The 25911-nt window shown below is 42.5% G+C and overlaps 1 protein-coding gene across 1 annotated transcript in view; it reads right to left on the minus strand.

The window, feature by feature from the left end:
- Nucleotides 1–25911, minus strand: part of ubr4 (ubiquitin protein ligase E3 component n-recognin 4) — a 181892-nt gene that overhangs the window by 38720 nt on the left and 117261 nt on the right. Inside the window, 22 exon segments of the mRNA XM_034173148.1 lie at nucleotides 2057–2195; nucleotides 2283–2522; nucleotides 2674–2867; nucleotides 3146–3233; nucleotides 3317–3402; nucleotides 3726–3870; nucleotides 4325–4493; nucleotides 4574–4807; nucleotides 4906–4984; nucleotides 5085–5312; nucleotides 5791–5940; nucleotides 6026–6235; nucleotides 6445–6558; nucleotides 6628–6832; nucleotides 7086–7254; nucleotides 13985–14122; nucleotides 14442–14546; nucleotides 14785–14962; nucleotides 15213–15343; nucleotides 15616–15727; nucleotides 22451–22572; nucleotides 25307–25438. Of these exon segments, the coding sequence (XP_034029039.1) occupies nucleotides 2057–2195; nucleotides 2283–2522; nucleotides 2674–2867; nucleotides 3146–3233; nucleotides 3317–3402; nucleotides 3726–3870; nucleotides 4325–4493; nucleotides 4574–4807; nucleotides 4906–4984; nucleotides 5085–5312; nucleotides 5791–5940; nucleotides 6026–6235; nucleotides 6445–6558; nucleotides 6628–6832; nucleotides 7086–7254; nucleotides 13985–14122; nucleotides 14442–14546; nucleotides 14785–14962; nucleotides 15213–15343; nucleotides 15616–15727; nucleotides 22451–22572; nucleotides 25307–25438 (3368 nt within the window).

Consider the following 25911-nt stretch of genomic DNA (forward strand, 5'->3'; position numbering starts at 1 on the left):
CTTCCAAGATCGTCTGAGACCAGCCACTCGGACAGCTGCTGAAACAATCGGTTTGCATAACCAAAGAATTTCTGCACAAACTGTCAGAAACCGTCTCAGGGAAGCTCATCTGCATGCTCGTCGTCCTCATCGGGGTCTCGACCTGACTCCAGTTCGTCGTCGTAACCGACTTGAGTGGGCAAATGCTCACATTCGCTGGAGTTTGGCATGTTGGAGAGGTGTTCTCTTCACGGATGAATCCCGGTTCACACTCTCCAGGGCAGATGGCAGACAGCGTGTGTGGTGTCGTGTGGGTGAGCGGTTTTCTGATGTCAATGTTGTGGATCGAGTGGCCCATTGTGGCGGTGGGGTTATGGTATTGGCAGGTGTTTGTTATGGACAAAGAACACAGGTGCATTTTATTGATGGCATTTTGAATGCACAGAGATACCGTGATGAGATCCTGAGGCCCATTGTTGTGCCATCCAAGAACATCACCTCATGTTGCAGAAGGATAATGCACGGCCCCATGTTGCAAGGATCTGTACACAATTCTTGGAAGCTGAAAATGTCCCAGTTCTTGCATGGCAGGTATACTCACTGGACATGTCACCCATTGAGCATGTTTGGGATGCTCTGGACTGGCGTATACGACAGCGTGTACCAGTTCCTGCCAATATCCAGCAACTTCGGACAGCCATTGAAGAGGAGTGGACCAACATTCCACAGGCCACAATTGACAACCTGATCAACTCTATGCGAAGGAGATGTGTTGCACTGCATGAGGCAAATGGTGGTCACACCAGATACTGACTGGTATCCCCCCCCCCCCAATAAAACAAAACTGCACCTTTCAGAGTGGCCTTTTATTGTGGACAGTCTAAGGCACACCTGTGCACTAATCATGGTGTCTAATCAGCATCTTGATATGGCAGACCTGTGAGGTGGGATGGATTATCTCAACAAAGGAGAAGTGCTCACTATAACAGATTTAGACTGGTTTGTGAACAATATTTGAGGGAAATGGTGATATTGTGTATGTGGAAAAAGTTTTAGATCTTTGAGTTCATCTCATACAAAATGGGAGCAAAACCAAAAGTGTTGCGTTTATATTTTTGTTGAGTATATATATATATACGAGGTCTATTAGACAATAAACCGACCCTTTCATTTTTTTTTTTTTTTAACTATATGGATTTGAATGACATGCGATTACACCAATCATGCTTGAACCCTCGTGCGCATGCGTGAGTTTTTTCACGCGTCGGTGACGTCATTCCCTGTGGGCAGGCCTTGAGTGAGATGTGGTCCCGCCCTCTCGGCTGAATTCCTTTGTTTCACACGCTGCTCGAGACGGCGCGCGTTGCTTTATCAACATTTTTTCTGGACCTGTGAGGAATATCCGAGTGGACACTATTCGAGAAATTAAGCTGGTTATCGGTGAAAAGTTTAACGGCTGATGAGAGATTAGGGGGTGTTTCTGTCGGTGTAAGGACTTCCCACGGACCGGGACGTCGTGCAGCGTTTCCAGACGCCGTCGTCGGCCTGTTTCAACCTGAAAACATCCTAATTTAAGGCTTAATTCACCCAGGACGTCGAAGCGCAGATCGCCGTCAGACGCCATGGGCCGTCCTTACGGCGACACTACCAGACCAAAATCTCTCATCAGTTGTTAAAATTTTTTACCGAAAACCAGCTGAATTTATCGAATGGTGTCCACTCAGTTGTGCCTTACAGTTTTTGAAAAAAATTTTATCAAACAAAGCAGCAGTCTCTGAGCCATTCCTAAACAATGAAAAAACGACGAGAGGGTGGGTGACTCCTCACTCAAAGACTGCCCACAGGCGAATGACGTAACCGACAGGCGTGAAAAAACTCTCGCATGCCCATGAGGGTTCAAGCATGTCTGATGTAATCACACGTGATTCAAATCCATATGGTTTTTGAAAAAAATAATAAGGTCGGATACTTTTCTAATAGACCTCATATATATATATATATATATATATATATATATATATATATATATATATAAACTGAATGCTTTTTCAAATGATTTTTTTTTGTGATCACTTACTTTTTTTCTGTCTTCCTCATTCTCAATAGGATCCACAGCACAGCATGGTTTAGCATACAGCATGAAGTCAAAGCGGGCATATTTGCAGAAGCCACAGGCGTTGCACAGGAAAGGGTCTTTCTCATCGTAATTTATAGACCTAACAGAGGCGGCACCATTAGAGCCCAAAAACCAACCCACTTCAACGTGTCTCGTTTTCAAAGCTGCAGAGAAAAATGTGGCTCACCTGCACTTGTGGCACTGATACACATTCTCGCCACAGTTGCCACACACTCCAGGGTTGGCTGGCACAGATGCGCTGCAGCGCGGACACTGCAGCGTTTCAGTAGAGGCCTGGTAGTTCTCGTAAAAATCTGAGAACTCGATCATGAGGTTGGATGCAACGATGGGTAGAGGGAGGTCAATCTTGACCTCAGTTTGCCCTGGAGTGAGCTGAACTTTTTTCGCTTTGTGCCAACGAGCAGGCCTGGACAAAAAAACAAACAAAAAAACAAACAAAACAAACAAAAACAAAAACAACAACAAAAGGCTTATATATAATAAAGTTGGACAATTAAAGCAGTAAATAAATTTAGTTTTTATTTTGCCAGAAGAGATAAAAATGGAAACAGGTCTACTTGTTTTTCAGCTCCACGATGGCCTGTACCGTCCGGTTGTTGTAGTAAAGGTTGATGGTGCGGACCATTTTGGTGCGTTTCAGGTCGCCAATCTTCACTGTGACTTTACTGATGGTGTGGCTGCCAATAAGCTTTACCACCTGCTGTGTGGTGGTGTAGCGGGTGTCTACTTTGATAGAGGACAGTTTGATATTCTGGAGGTTAAAGAAAAAAATACAAAATGTCAGGATAAAAACGGTATTGGATCAGATGCACATAAAACAGTCTTATGAGCGCTGTTGTGCACGTTCTCATTCTGCTGTAGTTACATCATGGTTTGAGTCAGAAACACACAAAGAGCCTCTGGCTGTCACCAATTATGTTTACTGTTTAAGTTAAAAAAATATATATATCATAATAGAATCTTTATGCTTGACTTTTTGTGCATTTTATTGAACACTGATTTGCATCAGTATGGAAGAACTTCACATACCGAGAAGGGAACTTCTGGGTTGTTGCATACCAAACAGGGGTCACTCTCCAAATAAAAGCCATCAAACTCAACTAAACCTGACAGAGTGCTGGAAAAACAAAACAAAACAAAACAAAATAAGCATGACTGTAACCACTACTATAAAGTGATGACATGAGTGTGTCGTCATACTTATAGATGTTGGAGTTTGGGTGATTTGTCAGGATGTGGTTCTGCGCTCTCAGAATTTCCACAGCCTTTTGGGAATACTCCTTTAGCTGGAAGAAATAAAACTATTCAGAGGCTTTTTCAGCACTATAACAGAACCAGGAACCACTTAATTTTTACTGGACTAATAGAAACACACAACATCAAAGACAAAAATGTCAGTGTACATCGTTTTGCCACCAAAAATAAAAGGCATTCTCCAATAATATCCACCACAACATCAGAGCTCACAGCAAGTCTCAGATTCCCTTGGATATTAAACATACTGACACAAAAACCTCCAATAAGAAGACCTCCTGAGAGTCTGAAAAGTCTATTTAGAAATCACTTTAAGAAGAATTACTACACTGAAGTCAGAAGCATCCAAACAAACCTTTCTCTCTGTCTGAGGGGTCTTGAGTGAGAAGTATCCAAGCAGGTCGACAAACTGGGCTGCTTTACGGCCGTAAGCAGGAAGTTCAGGCCAGATGGCCCAGGTTAGCTCCAGAAGCAGCTCCTGCTGGGATTTACTGGAGTTCCTACAGAGAGATGCATTCACATGACAGCCAGTCCAGAAGATAACTGCAACATTTAATAATTTAATGCTGCCAAGGCTCCCATTCCTTTACGTATCCATTTATTTTTAGTTTGTGGGTGCTACATCTGTATGTATGATGAACATAACAGATTGAGAAGAATCAAGAATCAACTTTGTTGCACAAACAGGCTTTGTGAAATTACAGTCGGGTACATAAGTGTTCAAGCAGTTTTTGTAATTTTATCTCTGTACACCTCCACCATGGAGGCAAATTCACACAATCAAGATGTGACTGAAGTGGAGACTTTCAACTTTAAGTAAAAGGAGTCAACAAAAATATTGAATTAACAATTAAAGAATTGCTGTTACGGTCTAAGGACAAATGTACCTTACTGTTACTGTCAGAGTAACTAACTGTATGCATGTACACGTGTGTAACAACGTTGAAGGAGTACCTGTATATATGTAAGGCCAAGCAGTGGGCTTGCCAGCGCACGGCTGATGAGTTTGACTCAAGTAGGAAACAGCGCAAGAACTGGATGAGCGTCTCCTTGTCTGCAAACTTGTTAAGCTGACTGACCAGAGCCATGCACAGCTGATCCTCTTGACTGCCAACTCCATCACCTGTCAGAGTCATGGCTCCATTACTTGCTTTGTAAATTACAAAGACTGTAAGTGAAAATGCCAACTGTGTCACATCTCACCCTCCTTGTCTTTCTCCTTGTCTTCTTTCTTGCTCTTCTTACTGGAAGACTTGCTCTGAGAAGACTGAGAAGCTCCGGTCTGTCCAGCGCTACCAGAGCCTCCTCCTGAGGTCGAGAAAGCCGAGTTGGCCATAACTTTACTACCACACAGTGCACAAGAGAGCAGCTGCAGCAGTACCGGACAGACACCCTCATCCACAAGGAAGCTAACCTGGAGTAGGAAGTACAACACAGCTGGAGGAGAGGAGAGGAAGCAGAGTGAACAAAATTAACACCACCAGCTTAAGAGAAGATTGTTTTCATGAACAAAACACTGATGTCAAAATACTCACAGTCATCCTTCATGCAGAATTTCTGCCAGTTAATTGTCCTCTGAGAGGCTATTTCAGCACAAGCTTTCAAGTGCTCCATCTGGTCCAAGAAACAAATTAGTCTCAACCAGTCCACCAAAATAATGCCATGCGAACTGGGGGAGAGGGACTCCTACCCTCGACCAGGAGGAGAAACTTACCAAACTTATCAAGGTGTCATACTGCAGGGCGGAGCCAGACGTGGCTGTTACCACGCCAGCTCGCAGGAAGATGCCCTGCTCCTCCAGGAGCTTCTTGATGCTGCGCACATGAGAGTCAAGAGTGTGCAGATCCCGCAGCTGGCGGTATTTTTCTTTGGAACCACAGATAAAGAGCAACAACTTTCTGACTTGCCTCCTTACAAACGGTGTCTGCTGGATCATCAGGTACTGAAAAGGGAGAAAAAATGCAGAATATTTTCACATGGACAACAGACTGAGGAAGAAAATCAGACAACGCTCAGGTTCACTCAACAATTTTAAAATATACTAAAATTAACACAAATATAGAACTTCAATGGCTCAGACAGTGTTTTTTATATTGAGGAACATCAGAGAACTTTGTATTCTCTGCCACTAACCCTCCCTACATAGGCTGTTGGGCCTGTGCTTATCCCCGGGTACTGTCGCAGCAAACGGACGATAATCTGCAACTTCCAACAGGATTCCAAAGGTGCAGATTGTTGCCAAAACAACCACACAAGCATGGAGTGGAATTAAAAATGTCTGTTCTTCAGAACTACCAAATGTATTCAAGCACCATGGTTGTTTGTCTGACGCCTTCTGAAGCACACTGCTACTTTCAAATGTAGCTTGAGTGCAGTTTAATGAATCACCAAATGTGTATGAATCATTCATGATGACTGACTTCAGAAAGATAGTAGAACCAGGAGTGGTCAAAGACTGGAGGCGGGATCCGTGGGTTGGTGTCCGCAATCTTCTTGATCTGATACGGCAGCCTGAGCACCATTTCAGTCAGCAACTGAGAGTAGGCTTCAAACACGTCAGCAGCATGGCCCTGACAGGGGGACAAACACTTTTACATTTGCAAGACTCAACACGCTTTGTCACATTTTAGACCAAACACAAATCTTATATGACACCTTGACATATTGGCGCAGGAAGAAAGGGCTCATGTCTGGAGGCGAGGAGGCTGTGTGTGGGCGCAAGAGCTGGCTGGTGGTGACAGGCTCTTCTTCACCCTGTTGGCTCTTCCAAAACTCCAGGAGGGACTTGAGCACATGGAGACAGTAGTCAACAGCACTCAAGCTGAGTAAGGCCGTCGCTGTGGCGTTGGAAATCAGTGAGGACGACTGGGAGAGAAAGAAACCAAACAGCTGTCAAAACATCCTAAATACAAACAAGTAATAAAAGCAGCATCCAAGGTTTCAACGTGGAAACACATAACATAATAGAAAGCAGAGGCTCCAACACTGTATTCTGTAGTGACTGTAAGTGTCAACATGTTGGAATCAGATGCCTGAAACTGGCTTTAAGAAGTGTATGAGAAATAGGGATGTACCTCAGAAGAAGATTTGGAACCAGACTTTGTACGAGACATGAACACACTGAGCAGTCGCATAATCACCAGGTGCACCTCATTGATGGAACTCCGCTCATTCTTCTTGGAAACATCCTGGGGGGGGTTAAAGGTGATGAGTGTTAAACACTCGCAGCTTGATTCATGCAAAAGCATCCCAGTTACCTTTTTGTGCATGTCAAGTTCTGCAATAAGCTGTGCAAGCAAGTCATCCAAGGCGCCCTTGTCCTTTTCATCCTCCCCGTCCAGGTCAGAGGTCAACATGAGAATAACTTGCATGTACGGGATGGCTTGTACTCCTCCTACGTTGTGAAGCTGTCGAAGATGCTGAAGCAGGCGCTCCAGAAGCATGAGACGAACCATGTGCAACCTGAAGACAACAAAAATGTGTTTAAATTCTATGTTTCCTTTTATGAAGCTGAGTACATTTACTTACTGAAACAACCAATTGCTTTGAAAAGGTCAAACTACATGCAAAACATTATCTCCATGATCAGGTGCATTTTTTTTTGTACACAATGGCAAAAACAGTTTTGACAGGACAAATGTATGTGGTCCATGTGGTTAACACTAAAACCTTCCGTGGTAAATCAAAGTGAAGCTTCTTATTCTGGATGTCTGACCTGTTGCTTGTGTGGATGTCTCCTTCAGTTTCGCCTTCACCCTCTGAGCCTTCTCCTTCCTGCTGGGCCGTGGTGGTGCTGATGGCCCCGGTGCTGGAGCTCACACTGCCTGGACCTGCAGGGTGGCCCTCCACTGCTGTGTCACCGTAGGCACTGCTACGCCCTGACGCTGTATGTACACATGCACAAGCATCATAAAACAAACTGGAAGCAAAGTAATAAATGTGTGAATGTGAAGGCAACCAAAACAATTCAAGAAGCACTTGAATTGTCTAATGTCCTCACATGTTTTAGACACCTTAAAATTTTGATAAAAGTGTAATAGCTGCAAATCAGTACCGTAAGAAATATCCACACACATATCTGTAACACACACAGTTTAACAATATACTAGCTCCACAATATAGTATTAGATCCTAGTCACATAAAGGTGCAACATTAAAGCTATATTGGTTTTTTAAGATTCAAGTCAGTTTTTTTCTTTGGCACCACTAATTTTTATTCTTATCTCTGCTCCCCTCCACAGCATGTCTTTTTCCTGGTTCTCTCCCTCAGCCCCAACCAGTCCCAGCAGAAGACTGCCCCTCCCTGAGCCTGGTTCTGCTGGAGGTTTCTTCCTGTTAAAAGAGAGTTTTTCCTTCCCACTGTAGCCAAGTGCTTGCTCACAGGGGGTCGTTTTGACCGTTGGGGTTTTACATAATTATTGTATGGCCTTGCCTTACAATATAAAGTGCCTTGGGGCAACTGTTTGTTGTGATTTGGCGCTATATAAAAAATTGATTGATTGATTGATTGCCAATATTATCAAAATTCAAACTGTCTGGAAACAAGCATTTTGACCCAATGGGTAGAAATTTAAGCATTCAGACACAGTGGTGTGCACAGTTCCACTAATCTGCTACCCGCTAATTAGTGAAGCTAACTTTTTGTTAGCAGATTATCTTTTCAGCTAATTTCAAAAACCATCAGCAGCCCAATTAGCTTCCACTAAATTTAGGTTTTTTTTAGTCTGCTAACGTTTTTTTTGCTGGCATAGTAAGTAAAGCCAAATGGTCAAAAACATTTGTAAACCCTAAAATCACACGTTAGTTCCTGTCAGGCAACTGTGAGGAGCTGAGCTCAACCCTACCATGGCAGAAGGGGCCTAGCTGCCACAAATGAAAAAAACAAAAGAAGTCATTTACATTCACAGCATACAGAGCCCCTGACACTGGCAAAAGACATAAACAGAATAACAGGTTCGACTTGTGGTTTGATTTAAAAAACAAACTAATTCTGGACGGTTTATTGATATTAATGTTAACTCTGTCATTTTTACAAAGTGAAAATATCACAAATATCTTTTAGTTTTAAAGTAATGCACTAAGAGCAGTAAAACTCATAGAGCCAAAAGGCATTATGGGAAATTGAGCCTCCTCATCACTGGTTGATTAGTTAAAAAAAAACAAAAAAAAAAAACGTTACTATAACATGTGTGTTGGTTTTTACAAATAAATCTGTATTTGCAAATATGTAATTTTTTTCATCTTAAAAAAAAAATGTATTTCCAAAATTGAAAATTCTGTTTGTAATATAGTGCACCGAATGGCGCCCGTATGACAGTACACTCCCAACCAGTAGATGACGGTGTTCTATGGATTTTGGGTCAAAATCCATAGAACACCGCCAATATCAATAAACCGTCCAGAATTATTTTTATTAGTTATATTAGTTTTATTTTTAAATCAAAGAGAGAAGCCAAATGATCCACACAGCCACAGTGCTCCAATACAGAAAATTTTATTTGCTGTGGCTGTGCGGATCATTTAGCTTCTCTCTTTGATATATTTTTTTTGGTCCTGCACGCCTTTTTGTGTGTTTTGGATGTGCGTGTCTCCATTGCATCACTCATTTATTTTTAAATCAAACCATAAGTCAAACCTGCTTTTCTGTTTATGCTTTTGGCCCACGTCAGGGGCTCTGTACACTGTGAATGTAAATGACTCTTTCTTACAGCAGTGTGCAGGGCGCACAAAGACAGATGCTCTGACTCACTGTTTGTGTTGAGTTTGTAATCGCCTTTGATTCAACTCAGAAGCATCGACAGTGCTTAAACTCAAAACTGGCTTGTCAATAGCTGACAGTGTACCGGAGTCAATATTAAAAGTTTGCAGTTATTGGTTAGCTGTAGCTTCCGCTATTTTTTTTAAAAATCAGTTTATCATTATAAAAGTTAACTTTTCAGTTAGCGGATTAGCGATTATTGAAGCTAACTTTTTGGTTAGCTGTGCCCACCACTGTTCAGACACCATGACCTTCACTTGGTAATGACATGACAGATCACGTGGAGAAATCGTCAAGGTGGCATGAGGTCAGCCGGCTGCTCATTCAATTAAAATAAACCAAGATGGCAGATAACCTTCCAAAACAGTTTATTACTATTAATCTAATATGTTTCTCATAAAAAGTAAGTCCCTTCAGCTGCTCCCTAGTTTACACTCGGGGTTTCCACAACAGATCCAAGGTGGGTCTGCATGCTGATTTGGCACAGGTTTTACAATGGATGCCCTTCCTGATTCAACTCCACATTACATGGAAAAATGTAGCAAGGGTGGGGTTGAACCGTGAACCTTCCAGACTAAAACCAAGTGCACTAACCACATGGCCACCACCCCTACCTAATATGTTGTGCATGCACACTGACATGATGTCGGTGTGCACGACCCGGGAACGCACATAAATCAAGTGGGTCAGGTCACAAGTCATCTCTAAACATGCACAACTGCGTTAAAAGGAAAAGACAACAATGGCCAAGGAATTGCCACCAGATAAATGTTCTCTTCATTAAAATGAGGTGTAATTTTGAAACCAGTTACAAAAACAGACAGACATTATAACGTTTGGATTTCAGCAGAAACTACATTTTGTCAGTTCTATTTCATTCCTACTGACCCCCAGAGGACGGTGCTTAGCATCTGGATAACTACCCAGTGCTCGCTTCTTTTCTACATTCTCGCATTCTGAAGAGGTCGAGAACACATTTATCTACGAATGCACATTTTCTTCTACTCGCACTTATCTTGGGCCTCATGTATCAACGTTGCGTACGCCGATATTTGAGCGCATATGGGGTGTATGCCAAAATGGCTGCGCTACTTGGCATTTATCAATGTGGTCTTTGGCGTACGGTGCGCTGAAAATATACACCAGGTCGAGAGGTGGTGTAAATTATACACCAAAATGAACCAGCACTGGAATCCACATAAAAATGAAAATGATCAACATGATAAGCAGTGCCATCATACAAATCAATGCATATGTTAAATAAATAACACTTTCTTGATTATACTACATAATAATTAATACAAATCCCGCTTTTGCGGGATTGTTGGTCTCGAGCACGATCCGTGGCCACAGCGCCGACCGCAAAGACAGCGCTGCTCTGGCTCCAGACTTCGAGCCTGGAGCCAGAGCAGCGCTGAGCTTAACTTTATGTGGTGTGATCGTTTAGACAATGGGATTGATAATTACAACTGTAGTGTTGTCATTCCCTTCGCCCGTGCTGCAATCAGGTTTTGTCTTCTCCATTCGTTTGTTACAATAAAATAAAGAAATACATTTAAAAAATAAAGAAATCTATAAAATTAGGCGTGTCTTATTAATTGAGCTAGCAAATATCCACGTCAAGAATTTGCATGCTTGTTTTTACAGTAAACTGTGGTCTGCGTATCTGTTTATAAGAATCTTCTCGCCTAGAAGAAAAAAAGAGCGCCAACAACTACCCATAACTGTGTTCTTCACTCGGAAAACGACACCTGCAGCGAGGTTTGACTTAGTGGAAAAAGGCGTGGCGTCAGGACGAAGAAGACCGATCAGAGGAACTGTGAAATACTGGTCAGTCACTATTAATAATTTCTTATGTGTCCAACCTCATAGGTTGATCGTTAAAATTAAATTCATTAGTTCTAAAAGCCATCATAATTATTTATAGGAAAACGTTCTATTTTTATTTCTCAAACAAATGTTTGGGCCTGAAAACAGGTTGGTCTTATTTCTCTACAAAGGTTTGAACTTTGAAAGTGTTTACACGAGAGAAAAGTGAGAAAATGTTCATGCCTGATTGAGTATATAAAGTGGTTTACAGGGGTTTTACAGCTTTAAAACGTCTATAATAATTGTAAAAAATAACGCTGACTACTTCACGGACTTCGCTTATTGCGGGCTATTTTTAGAACGTAGCTTCCGCGATAAATGAGGGACCACTGTAAAACTTTTTTGATTATACTACAAAACAATCAATACGACGGCCGCTTTTGATGCTCTATTGGCACGCGTCATGATTGGTGGAGTTCTTTTTCTTTGCCGTCTTCCTGGCTTCCTTGTCGTAAAATGAGGGTGTGTCTGAAGCGGAGTCTGAATATTTATGGAAGTGTTCATTATAATTACGATTGTTTTCACCCGCCGCATTTATCAAGGTCACATGGGTGTATGCCGGAAATGGGCAGGTGCGCACTGCTTGATACATGGCACGGCAACTTTGGTGTACTTCAAATTTACACTGTAAATTTATGCCACAAGTGCGCAACGTTGATACATGAGGTCCCTTGTGTGTTTATTAAGAGCTGATGTAACATGCGAATTTCTCCACTGTGAGACCAATAAAGTCTTATCTTACCGCTCTTGCTTGGGGCCTCGCAAACCACTTTTGGTTAGAGCTACGTGCACTGCACACGTCCTCCAGAGGCTGCGAGACACAGCTTCACCGTTTTGTATTCTTTGATTCGCCTGTCATGAGTACACCTTCCTCGCCGGGTGCGCGCCCTTTGCCGCTGCCCCGCTGGGTATTTTCTTCTGTGCACAGTTGAAGTCACTAGCTGGTAGCCACTAAGCCTTTAGCTGTGTTGTTTCAACGAAGGCTGGCTACTTGTTTAGTTGTGTCGCTAACCCCATTAACTACGTAGTAGTGTGTGTATCAGAACCAGTATAGTGTACTGTGTTGGGCTTGCCGTGAATGTTTTTCCACGCCTTGAAGTAATCTTGTCTGCGTTGCCGCCTAGGCAACTCACTGTCCCATTTAGCCCTTGCCCTCTCAAAGTCTTTGAGGGAGGCAGAGGTTGATGGTGCTACTCAAAGTCTTAGTGGTGCCTCACTCCAAATATGTCCAGATATGCTGACATGTCCAGAGAGCTTGGCAGACTGATGTCGACCCTTACCATCACTAGATGTCAGATGTGGCTTACGCAGTCCCCCCTTCTGAATCCTGCAGAGGTACACTCTGTTCACTGCCGGTTCTTCCAGGCCAAGTATATGGACCTGCGGCCCAACAAACTTTGGAGTGTGCTGTTGAGGCTAGTAAATCTCGGCGACAGTTTGTTGACCTACACCGGACTTCCAGGCCTCAGCCAGTCAGATGTGCTATAACTTTTCACTCTACATCCAGGCTCCCGTCTACTCCCAGAGCTGCACATGCCTTCGCAGTTGAGGGCCAACTCTCCAAGCTACCTGCCTTTCGTGAGCCTACGGGCAGACCCCCGAGAACTGAATGGTTTCACAGAGCTTCCAGTAATCGCGCCCAGAGGTCCTCAGGGATGCGAGGCAGAGGTGGTCGGGTCTGGGGTGAGGATGATTGTTGTTTCCGACCCATTGCAGTCTGCCGCCCTACAACAGGAGATTTTAGAACTTCTGGAGAAGGGGGCCATAGAGCCAGTTCACAGTTCAGACCAGTTCAGGGGGTTCTATTCAATCTACTTTGTTGTTCCAAAGAAGGATGGTGGCTTTCATAGAACCTTAGTTATATTTGTCACTCTCGTTTTGTGACATGTGACAGACTGTACAACTTTAAAGAAACATACGGTGCATCTAGAAAGTATTCACAGCGCTTTACTTTTTCCACATTTTGTTATGTCCTGGTCTGAACATCTTCCATTTATAGATGATGGAGGCCACTGTGCTCACTGGGACCTTCAAAGCAGCAGAAATGTTTCTGTACCCTTCCTCAGATTTGTGCCTCCAGACAAACCTGTCTCTGAGGTCTACAGACAATTTCTTTGACTTTATGCTTGGTTTGTGCTCTGTCAACTGTGGGACCTTATATGTAGACAGGTGTGTGTCTTTCCAAATCATGTCCAATTAACTGAATTTACCCCAGTTAAGCTGTAGAAGCGTCTCAAGGATGATGAGTGGAAACAGGAGGCACCTGAGCTCAATTTGGAGCTTCATGGCAAAGGCTGTGAATACTTATGGACACGTGATTTGCAAAAATCTTAAAAAAAAATAAAAATTCACATCATTATGGGATACTGTGTGTAGAATCTGGAGGGAAAAAAATTAATTTCATCCATTTTGGAATAAGGCTGCAATGAAATTAAAAAAGTGAAGTGCTGTGAAAACTTTCCGGATGCGCTGTAACCCTGCAAGAAAAATGGTCATTGTGTTTGTGCACCGTTTCTTGTTTGGCCTTTAAAAAAATAAAAATTAAACAATTCTACAGGGCAAAATTTATTTCACTGTTACTGATTTTAAAAGATATCACAAAGTCACAACAATCATTTCAAAATACTGCAATTTTGATCCAAGTATCACAATATGTGATCTACTGTTACACTCCTAATGTATAAACATACATATATTACAAATACAGGACTTTAATGGTTAATGTCAAATTTATAATCTCATTTTGAGGTCATCAAAATTAAGTAAAATTAATCCAGCGCTGGCAAAAAGAAAGGGGTGTTCTCTTTTTTCTGGTTTAGCATTTACAAGATTAAAGGTCAGCAGAAAAAGCCTTACAAAATGTACAGATCTATGATGTGAGATTTCAAACATTGGAATCTGGACCTGTGACCATCATCAGAAAGTTATCGTGATCATTATAAGACAGCTAAAGTATGAGTTTTATTTATTAATTTTTTTTAACCCACCGCTGTGCTCTCCTGCTACAGAGTCGACAGCAGAACCTCCACTCTCTGAGCCCACACTGCCGCCGTGCTCAGCCGGGGAGGTCCGCAGCGTGGAGCCATCAGTAGCAGCTGTGCTGCCTTCATCATCTGACGCTGGGGCTGAAATCATAGCAACAGCTGTAACAGCAAATACAGCGTAGTCATCTGGCCAGGATACACAATCTTAATTTATACCTCAACATCAACAATGCAGCATAATGCTGTTGATACATTGCATTTCCTCCTGTGGATAATAAGGGGTGTAATGGATCACAAAAACCCACAGTTCAGAATGGATCATTTTTCAGATCAGGGAAAAAACAGAGACAAGTTCAATTCATTAGTTCATGTGCTTCTGAAGTATTGTAAAATACTAAGTGGAACCTGAATGCAACCTTGCAGAGACAAAAACCTGCTGTTCACTTTTTTGTTTTTTTACCTGATGCAGTGGTGTCTGAAAGCGTACCAGCATCAAGCGAGGAGGAGCTTGGAGCCTGACCAGACAGGCCAAGACTCTGGAGGCCGAGAGCACTGCTGCTGCTGCCTGGAAACATCAAACACACAGAGGGCGAGTCAAAAGACAACAAAAAAGAAAAAACAAGAGTGCGAAATCATTCTTCCACCAACAAATTACACATTTAGTGCCAGTGAGTGTTCAAAGCATACTGAAAAAACATGGTCACGGGCATCACACTTCATCTGTGTTTCATATAGGACAGTTACAGTGAACTTCAAATTGTGACTTTCTTCTTTTTAAACATCTCATTCTGTTACTCACGGACCTTGTTGATCTTGTTGAAGGCTGAGCGCAATGGCGAGTTCGACCATCGTTTCGTCATCTGCATCAGGAGGGATGTCCAGCATGGGGGGGAAACCCTCGGCTCCAGCAAGAAGAGCCTCCAGAGGAGACGGATTACCATTATTGACATTCTCTGAAGTCTCCAAGACCATGGACTCCGACTAGGGACACAGACAGCAAACAGCAGAATAATTTCCCTCTTAACACTGTTACAATCAGTGGGAAAATGCAAAATGGAGTCAAACAGACAGCATAAAATGCAAGTTGTTTTTCAATACGTGAACAAGGTGATTCATAGAAAAATACATCATAGATGAGCTGTGCTTAGAAGATTCGTGGACAGATGGTCAGGCCCTACCACGCCCTCATGTTTTGTTCTTTTTGTTGGGGGGGGGAATAATTTTTGCTCACCACCATCTCAAAGTCGCCGTGGTCCACTTCATTCTGCTCCTGACTCTCCTGTCTCCCCTCGTCACCTCCAGTCAGCACTGATGACTGTATTTTGTCATCGGCATCGTCGTCGTCGTCATCATCTTTATCTCCTAACAGAGGTGGTACCAACAAGTCTTTCAGGACTGAATACAACTTCATGCATAAGGGCTTAAACAGATTCACGATTCTAATCACAGAATGCTGAATTACAGTGGTCACAATGTCTCATACATTGTCCGTAATCATAATTAACCTGCTGCTTTTAATCACCCAAAGTGTCATAACACAGCCTTCAGACTGTCATCAAAATGGGCTTTTATTGACAAAGTTTTTGCAGCATAATTTAATCTGCTTAAATGTCAGGTGATGTATGAAAACTTACCCATGGGTGTGTTGGAGCGTGGCGGGGAGGGGAGGGTCACATGTCGGCGTTTGTTTCGTGGCCGGAGCACCCTGATAAGTGCCTGCTTACAAGCAAAGCTCACAGAGGTATCCTGGAACAGGATAAAACAAATATGTTCTTTTGGACAGTGTACATTCACATTTATCACCATCAGGAGCCTCCAGCTAATGGTCCAGGGGGAAGATCTGCTTCAAGATCACATAAGACCGGGCAATTTCAAGATGACCTGCACTTACAAATCTCCATTTTATTTAGCAATCCTGTACATACTTAATAATAACACACACACACACACACACACACACACACCGTATGTTGCATTTACCCCACTCACATATTTTACTCCTTTGATTTTGTCAAACCACAGCCTGTAAGTGAATGATCTTTGTCATTCATTAAATTCATTCTCATTCTCATTCACTGAAAGCACTAATAAGAGCAGGGGTGGTGGCCAAGCCGCACTTGGTTTCAGTGCGTAAGGTTCCCGGTTCAAATCCCACCCCTGCTGCAATGTGGAGTTGCGTCAGGAGGGGCATCCGGTGTAAAATGTGCCAATTCAAAATGCAGATCCACCTTGAATCTGCTGTGGCGACCTCGAGTGCAAACAAGGGAGCAACCGAAGGGACTTACTTTACTAAAAGCACTAATAAGTCAACGTTCCATAAATAAATATAAACAAGTACTAAAAACACTAGTTAAAATAAACTAAAGGTAAAATGCTGAAAAAACCTCATCCTAATAAAATGATGTAACTTTAAAGCTGGAGTGCGAGGAAGCATACTGAAATTGAGACGATTGTTAGAATTTTGATGGGGACCAAAGTAATTTTGTTCGATAGTGTGAATATAAAGGATTCCAAAAATATTAGTCTGAATGTGATTAAAATTCGTCCGTATCGATGCAAATTCTGAATTATTGGCACGTGCCAAAAATTCAAAAGCCAGGACGCCATCTGGGTGACGTCACAGGTTTCACCGGTAGCTGTGATGCATGCTGGGATAGAAATTTAAAACTGAAGAAGGCAAGATGGAGGAGAGAGACAGTAGAAGTGGAAGAAAGTGAGGAAGACCAGCGATATACACAGAAAGTGCGAAGAAAATACGTCATTTGGAGCGAGAGAAAAACAGAAGATCAACAACGGTGAACATTGGGAACCAGAGAGATCGTTGGGAGCAACTGCGACAGAAGACTAGCAATCAAACTCACGAGGATTTTGCAGCGCTGCTTTTGGACAGGTGAGTTGCCTGGTGACTGGTGTCTGACGGTGTACAGTTATGGTTATTATCTGATATCGAGTTCTATAAAACAACAATTTTTCCTCCGTTGAACATAAAAAACTGGGTCAGTCAGGTTGCGCAAGTGCAGACGCATTTCCAGCTTGAATTCGTCTGCAGGTTTTGACGTTCGCTGGGGCGAAATACGCTATCGATTTCTCTCAAATTATGTATGTTCCCACGAATTAAAAATTCCCAAAAAATTTTAATGGGTTCAAATATGATGTAGTTTATATATATTAAACTTCGGACTACATTTTATCTACTGAAGATTGCCGATATTCCAGCTTTAAAAATACTTTAAAATAAAAATACAGCACTCCTGTCACTGTCACTCCAACATCAGTCTGTGTGCGATGTGATGGAGGCCACAGCCCTATGACAGGAATCATTAAATTATTCTCATCTGCCCAAGTGGACTACAAACACACTGATGAGGAATCAGCAGCACTTTAAAGCAAAATTCCATTTCATAAACATAAAAACAAAGTTGGAGTAAAAAGACAAGCTATTTGTAGCTATTCTTTTTGCTGATCTACTAACCATCTCATCTGCAAGTTGAAATGAGTTTTTCAAAAGTAACAGTCTTATGTAGCACCAAACACACACACACACACACACACACACACACACACACACACACACACACACACACACACACACAAAAAAAACAGTTTTTTACAATTGACTGTATTCAAGAGTTTTCAGAACCCACGATTATTTGTGGCTCTCGTCATGTCATCTTAAAATGACAGAATGGTTTTATAGCTCAACTTAATGGCCAATGATAAATCTGCCAACATTAATGCTACAAATGTAAGTTTCTGGAACAACCACACCTTTTCCCAAAAGACAAAGCTCTGTCCCATTTACAGAGTATCCAGAAAGTATTCACAGCGCTTCACCTTTTCCTCATTTTGTATTGTTACAGCCTAATTCCAAAATGAATGAAATCCATTTTTTTCCTCAAAATGCTACTCACAACACCCTATAACGACAACAGTTTATAGTTAACAGTTTATAGTTAAGTTTTTGCAAATTTATTAAAAATGAAAAACTAAAATCACATGTACACAAGTACGCACACTCTGTGCTCAATTCCTTTGGCAGCAGTTACAGCCTCAAGTCTTCTTGAATATGATGCCACAAGCTTGGTGCACCTATCTTTGGGCAGTTTCGCCCATTCCTCTTTGCAGCACCTCTCAAGCTCCATCAGGTTGGATGGGGAATAGAATCGCTGTTCTATTTCATTCCTCCTGACCACCAGGGGGCAGTGCTTTAGCACCTGGATTGTTCCATGCGCAGAGGTCGAGTCTTATACCAACAAAGTCACGCCAGTAGGTGTGCCCTGGGTGACATCAGCAACCGTATATAAGTGCACGTTACCCAGCATTCAGTTCTTTTTCCATCTCTCACATGAGAAGCAGAAGGTCAAACCTTTATTTTTTTCGAATCGCTTGTTGATCAGAGCCTCGCAACCTTCTGTGGTTGGAGCTGCGCATACACGTCCTCCAGAGGCTGCAAGACCACGAGTCCTTTACTCTTTTCTGCTCACTGCTGTGGGTGAGTAACCCCACTTGGTGCGGGTGTTCGGTTGATTTGGCCCCAGCTCTCTGTGAGTAACTTTTTTTTTTTTTCACGAGTGAGTGGCTGTGGCATCACTTGTTTTTCTGCTACTGTGTGCGGCACGTGTCACTCTCGTTTCCTACGGGTGCATGTTAATTTGTTACCGCTACTGTGTGCTGGACGTGTCGCTCTCGTTATGAGTGCACATTAATTTGTTACTGCTACTGTGTGTGCAACGCTACTGTGTGCGGGATGTGTCACTCTCGTTTTTCCTACGAGTGCGCATTAATTTGTTACCGCAACTGTGTGCAACACTAATGTGTGTGGGACATGCCAGGGCATGTCATGCTGTATGCGCCTATGTGCCCGTTTCGCTTGCTGCTGTGATATTACACTGCTACGAGTCTGGACACTGTTGTGTTTTTTCCACTCCTGGCCATTCTGTTCCAAATGCACAGCTCCCTGGCGCTTTCTTGAATTGACGCTGTTGCGCTTAAAAATTGAGGCTGCGGCGCTTGAACATTGCCACCGCTGCTGCATTTGAATCACCGCCGCTGCTGTATTAGAATTGACACTGTGGCGATTGAACATTGCTGCCACTGCTGCATTTGAATTGATGCCGCCTCGTTTGAACATTGCTGCCGCATTTGAAATTGACATTGTGGTGCTTGCAAGTTGATGCTGTTGCGATTGATTTCGCTTCTATGCAGCTGTCCCTTAAAAAAAACTAGTACTGATAAGTATATAAAAAGTAAACTGGAAGTATACTTGAAACATACTTGCATGTACTACTTTTTGGTAAGGGGTGTTCCACGTGCTTAGTTTAGACACTGTGCTGCAAGTGTTTTTCTGCTCCCTGGTCACTTGCTTCGAACGTGCAGCTCGCTGACGTCTTCTTTGAAATTACACTGTAGTTGTGAGTGTTTCTCTCTCCTGCTCTAAAGCCCCTTTCACACCAGGGGTGCTCCCGGTTGCGCTGTGCGTCATTATGACGCCGCCGCGTGGAAGCAATTCAGTGCCAAGACAATGCAGCTCGGCGCCACAACAGCGTGAGGGGCGCAAAGGAGGAAGCAAGTCGGGCACCAAAAATTAAACCTATTTAATTTTTTTGGCGTCCTGTGCTCCATGCAGAAAGGAAGTGGTTCCAGCGCAAGTCGGGGCAAAGAGGTGTAACTCGGGGCAAAGAGGCGTTACCCGGCGTGACTCGAAGCCAATTTATGATTCCTGCTGTGTTCCACTGTTCCCCCAGTATAAATCACGCAGGATTGTTTTTATACCGTGTACTTAATGCAGTAAAAACTACACCAACAACAAAAAAAAGACCATAGATCTCTCTCTCTCATATATATATATATATATATATATATATATATATATATATATATATATATATATATATATATATATACACACATATATATATACATACACACACACACACACACACACACACACACACACACACACACACACACACACACACACACATTTTCTTCCGCTTTATCTGGAGTCGGGTTGCGGGGGCAGCAGCTCAAGCAAAGCCGCCCAGACCTCCTGATCCACACACACCTCCTCCAGCTCCTCTGGGGGAACCCCAAAGCGTTCCCAAGCCAGCCGAGAGATGTAGTCCCTCCAGCGTGTCCTGGGTCTTCCCCGGGGCCTCCTCCCAGTGGGACGTGCCCGGAACACCTCTCCAGCGAGGCGTCCAGGGGGCATCCGGAAAAGATGCCCGAGCCACCTCAATTGACTCCTTTCGACGTGGAGGAGCAGCGGCTCGACTCCGAGCTTCTCCCGAGTGACCGAGCTCCTCACCCTATCTCTAAGGGAGAGCCCAGCCACCCTGTGGAGGAAACTCATCTCGGCCGCTTGTACTCGCGATCTCGTTCTTTCGGTCATGAGCCAAATCTCATGACCATAGGTGAGGATCGGAACATAGATCGATCGGTAAATCGAGAGCTTTGCCCCCCTACTCAGCTCTCTCTTCATCACGACGGTCCGATACAGCGACCGCATCACTGCAGATGCTGCACCGATCCGTCTATCGATCTCACGCTCCATCTGAACCATGGCCTCGGATTTGGAGGCGATACATATATACATATATACACACATATATACATATATACACACATATATATACATATATACACACATATATATACACACTGGACACAGCACACTGGACCAGCTCTAGACGCTCCATCGGGTGCTCGAGGGTTCATGGGAGTTCACCCAACCAGTCCACATGTGTTTTGTGGATCTGGAGAAGGCGTTCGACCGTGTCCCTCGGGGCACCCCGTGGGGGGCGCTCCGGGAGTATGGGGTCCGGGGTCCTTTGCTAAGGGCTATCCGGTCCCTGTACGACCGCAGCAGGAGCTTGGTTCGCATTACTGGTAGTAAGTCAAACCTGTTTCCAATGCACGTTGGCCTCCGCCAGGGCTGCCCTTTGTCACTGGTTCTGTTCATTATTTTTATGGACAGAATTTCTAGGCGCAGCTAGGGTGTAGAAGGGGTCTGGTTTGGGAACCACAGAATCTCGTCTCTGCTGTTTGCGGACGATGTGGTTCTGTTGGCTTCGTCAAATCAGGACCTTCGGCGTGCACTGGGGCAGTTTGCAGCCGAGTGTGAAGCGTCCGGGATGAAAATCAGCACCTCCAAATCCGAGGCCATGGTTCTCGACCGGAAAAAGATGCTTTGCCCTCTTCAGGTGGGTGGAGTGCCCTTGCCTCAAGTGGAGGAGTTTAAGTATCTCGGGGGTATTGTTAACGAGTGAGGGACAGATGGAGCGTGAGATCGATAGACGGATCAGTGCAGCATCTGCAGTGATGCGGTCGCTGTATCGGACCGCCGTGGTGAAGAGAGAGCTGAGTAGGGGGGCAAAGCTCTTGATTTACCGATCGAGCTACGTTCCGATCCTCACCTATGGTCATGAGATTTGGCTCATGACCGAAAAAAGAGATCGCTAGTAGAAGCGGCCGAGATGAGTTTCCTCCGCAGGGTGGCTGGGCACTCCCTTAGAGACAGGGTGAGGAGCTCGGTCACTTGGGAGGAGCTCGGAGTCGAGCCGCTGCTCTTCCACGTCGAAAGGAGTCAGTTGAGGTGGCTCGGGCATCTTTTCCGGATGCCCCCTGGACGCCTCGCTGGAGAGGTGTTCCGGGCACGTCCCATTGGGAGGAGGTCCCGGGGAAGACCCAGGACACGCTGGAGGGACTACATCTCTCGGCTGGCTTGGGAACACCTTGGGGTTCCCCCTGAGGAGCTGGGGGAGTTGTGTGTGGATCGGGAGGTCTGGGTGGCTTTGCTTGAGCATATATATATATATATATATATATATATATATATATATATAGGACATACAGCAAGCCTTTCCAAATCATGTCCAATCAATTGAATTTACCTCAGGTAGACTCCAATGAAGCTGTAGAAACATCAAAGATGATCAGTGGAAACAAGATGTCCCTGAGCTTCATGGCAAAGGCTGTGAATACTTATGTATATGTAATTTCTTAGGTTTTTTTATTTTTAGTAAATTTGCAAAAAAAAAAACAAAATAGTTTTTTCACTTAGCCATTGTTGAGTAACGTGCAGAATTTTGAGGGGAAAAATAAATTTCATCCTTTTTGGAATAAGGCTGGAACAAAAAATGTGGAAAAAGTGAGGCACTGTGAATACTTTCAGGATTTACTCTGTTCCCACCAAACGAGGTGCCACACACGCAAAACGTGCAAAATAACTAATCTTTAATAGAACATTGTGTCAGATCCATGGCTGATGGTCTCTTGTCTCATTTATCCATCATTTGATTGTAATCATATTTTATATTAAACTATGGCTATAAAAATAATGTTTTACTAACTGGTAACTACTCACTTTGTTAAAATCTCGCATCAGTTAAAAACTGACAGTCAAGAGACTGGTTTCAAAGTTCTTTTCCGTTCAAGTTACTATTATCTAACAGAACAAAGTAGACTTACAGGGCACAACAACATCTGCATGTAGATTTTGGAGGCTACATTGATGTAGTCCAGTTCACATGTGCAGTATGCATTGATGATGTCCACCAAGGCATTCACTGTTGCTTCCACATGAGTCAGTCCTACGAAGAAGAGGTACAGACAAAGTCACACAGCAGCTTATCGGCATTTCAAGGGTGCACATTGGGTCCCGACAAAACAATTCTAAGCACACCTAATGACATACGTGATGATGTCAAACATGAAACAACACAATTTGTTACTGAATCGGTTGTGTTTTGATGAATATGATCTATTTTCCATTTACTCCTTCTGCTGTACCAAAACACAAACATGTCAATCACAGTGTCAGAGTGTGAGTGAGAGCAACTCAACATCTGACTTCAAAATATGCAAAAATGAGACTTTGTAAGTGGCTTAGTCCAAATCCTGACCCAAGTCCCTTTGAAATCATGTGGTTGCACCTTAAATGGGTTAACTCATTCTCAAAATCCTTCCAATGTGGCTAAAACAATTAGTTATGCCAAATATAGTCAGAAAACATCTGGTTTCAGTTGGAACCATGTGGCTGCAGCTGGTGCTGCCCAAATGTGGCACAACCAGCCATTCCATTTTGGGGGAAATAATGCTTTCACAGGGATAATACAGATGTAAGATATTAGTTTTGTTCTTTTTACTAACTGCAGCCCTGTGTCTTTATTGTCACAATTTTTAAATATATTGGAAAAACTTTACAATAACAGATTGGATAAATTTACTGAACGACACAACTTGCTTAATGATAGTCAATATGGGTTTAGAGCAAAACGGTCCACAGTACTGGCTTTGTTCGATGCAACAGAAGACATTAATAAACTTGTGGACCAAAGGAAAATAGTGATAGGATTATTTGTTGACTTAAAAAAGGCTTTTGACACAATCAATCACAACATATTATTTCAAAAGATGGAGCATTATGGGATCAGAGGAGTGGCTTTGAATTGGATTAAAAGCTATTTACAAAACCGGAAAGTCTGTTAAACCTGGGGACTGCTGTTCTTCATATCTGGACGTCATTTGTGGGGTTCCTCAGGGTTCTGTGTTGGCACCAAAATTATTTATATTGTATATCAATGATTTATGTAAAGTCTCGGATGTGTTTAAAGCATTTCTCTTTGCAGATGACACAAATGTATTTTGTTCAAGAGATACTATGCAACAATTATTAGTTGATTTGGGATCTGAAATGATAAAGTTGAAGAGATGGTTCGATATGAACAAATTGTCATTAAATTGGTCTAAAACTAAAATAATGTTATTTGGAAACCATAAAAAAGATGAACAAATACAGTTAAACATACAGGGGGTAAACATAGTATGTGTCAAAGAGAACAAGTTATAAGGTGTAATCATTGATAATAGAAACAACTGGAAAGCTCATATTCAACATATTCAAAAGAAAGTATCAAAACGTATTGCAATATTAAATAGGGCAAAGCACATTCTTGATGGCAAATCACTACATACTCTGTATAGCACATTGATTGCACCTTACTTGACTTACTGTGCTGAAGTATGGGGCAATAACTATAAAACTACAGTGCAACCATTATTCATCCTTCAAAAAAGAGCATTAAGAATAATTCATAATGCAGGCTATTGGGATCATACCAATCCATTGTTTATCAAATCAAAGATTTTAAAACTCTATGACATGATTTCGTTTAAGACTGTTCAATTGATGTATAAAGTGAAAAATAAGCAAGTACCATTTAGAATTCAAGGATATTTTATGCAAAGAGAAGGAATATATAATTTAAGGGGTCTGTATCACTTTAAAATTGCTGGCGCTAGGACGACCAGGAAATGCTTCTGTGTCTCTATTTGTGGCCCAAAAAAAATGGAATAAGCTACCTGAGAAAATCAAACGATGTACAAATATCAACCAGTTTAAATATTTATACAAAGAAATGGTGTTCGCCGGATATGTATCTGATGGAAAACGTTGTGTTGTATGATGAATCTGCTTCATTGGAATTCTTACAATTGAATATGTACCGGGGAAACTAGAACGAAATAGGAGCTGTTGTGAAATACTCACTTCCCTCAGCTGTAGTTATGAGCTACTACTGGTCACACTTTGTTGGAAATCAACGTGTATGAACTGGCCCTTAGCTTTGGTTGATCTGACTGTACGAGTGGGTGGAGGCATTGGTAAGCGTTGCTTCTGCCTACACCTTTTGGGCACCATGTTCATTGTTTTGTTGTTCTTTCTTTCCTATAACTTTTGTTTTGTTTTTTTGTATTGATTTTGTGGTCTGTAAATGAGTGGGGTTTTTTTGTAAGTATTGGTGCCTAATAAATTCAATTAAATTATTAAAGTTGGGTATTTTAAATGTCAATTGATGTTTTAGAGGGACATGTGCAATATGGAACATGTGCAGTATGGTACATCTGCAATATGGGATATGTGCAGTATGGGACAAAGACAATGTGGGATTAGTACAATATGAGTTATGTCTGTTGGGGACAGCGCAATATGAGACAAATGTCTAATTGGAATGGTGTAATTTAGAGGTTTCTGAGCTCGCCTCAACCCCCCAAAATCTCCTGATGTTCTTAATATTTATTGAAGTATGTGTAAGTTATGTTTGAGGGTGGGCACTGTCTTTGAGGATGCACAAGCAAATTTTGTTGTGCCAATTTGCTGTGCATTGACAATAAAGGTGATTCTGAAAACCTGCAGTTTGCAGTTAGTCAGCTTGTCCTGAATTTTTGCATCTGATGTGTAGTTCTGAATACATGTAACTAATCGTATTATAGAAATTTTTAAATGAGTGGCTGCAAAGAAACAGCCTCCACTCGTTTTGTACTTACCAGGCAGGCAAGCAGGAGCCAGAAAAGCATTCTTTGGCTTCAGGGCATGAAGTTTCCAGAAATTATTCATTAGATGGGTAATAAAATTACAGCTTTCGCTATCCACATGTTTTTGTCCATCCTCTGTTATTTCTGTAAGACAGGCAGCAGATGGATGAGCTCACCACACTGTAAAACCCAAATCAACCATCAGTAAGAACATAGTGCATTTTTACACAACAGATCTCCAGACAATAATGCACCTATCAAGGCACATGATGTTACTTTAACCAGATACTTGGAATAATTTACACTTCAAATGAATTTAACCATGATTTACTGACAGTAAGAGTTTCTTCATATAAGCATGTTAATAACAAATACTGACATTAAGTCACTCGTACCTAATCTTGTCTCAACACTGATCACCAGTACAACAGCTACTGTATTTGCTGGACTATAAGATTTTTTTTCCCCTGTCTGTATAGTAATGGTAAATGCCACACTGGCAATACCATTTATGAACATTAATACCCATATATGCAATTTATTCTTGCAAGACAGAAGGTATGTACTGCATGAGTGAATGTGGTGTGTGTGAACACCATCCGCCCTTCTCGATCAGC

The sequence above is a fragment of the Thalassophryne amazonica genome, chromosome 6 (assembly GCF_902500255.1).
Source record: "Thalassophryne amazonica chromosome 6, fThaAma1.1, whole genome shotgun sequence".
Lineage (NCBI taxonomy): Eukaryota > Metazoa > Chordata > Actinopteri > Batrachoidiformes > Batrachoididae > Thalassophryne > Thalassophryne amazonica.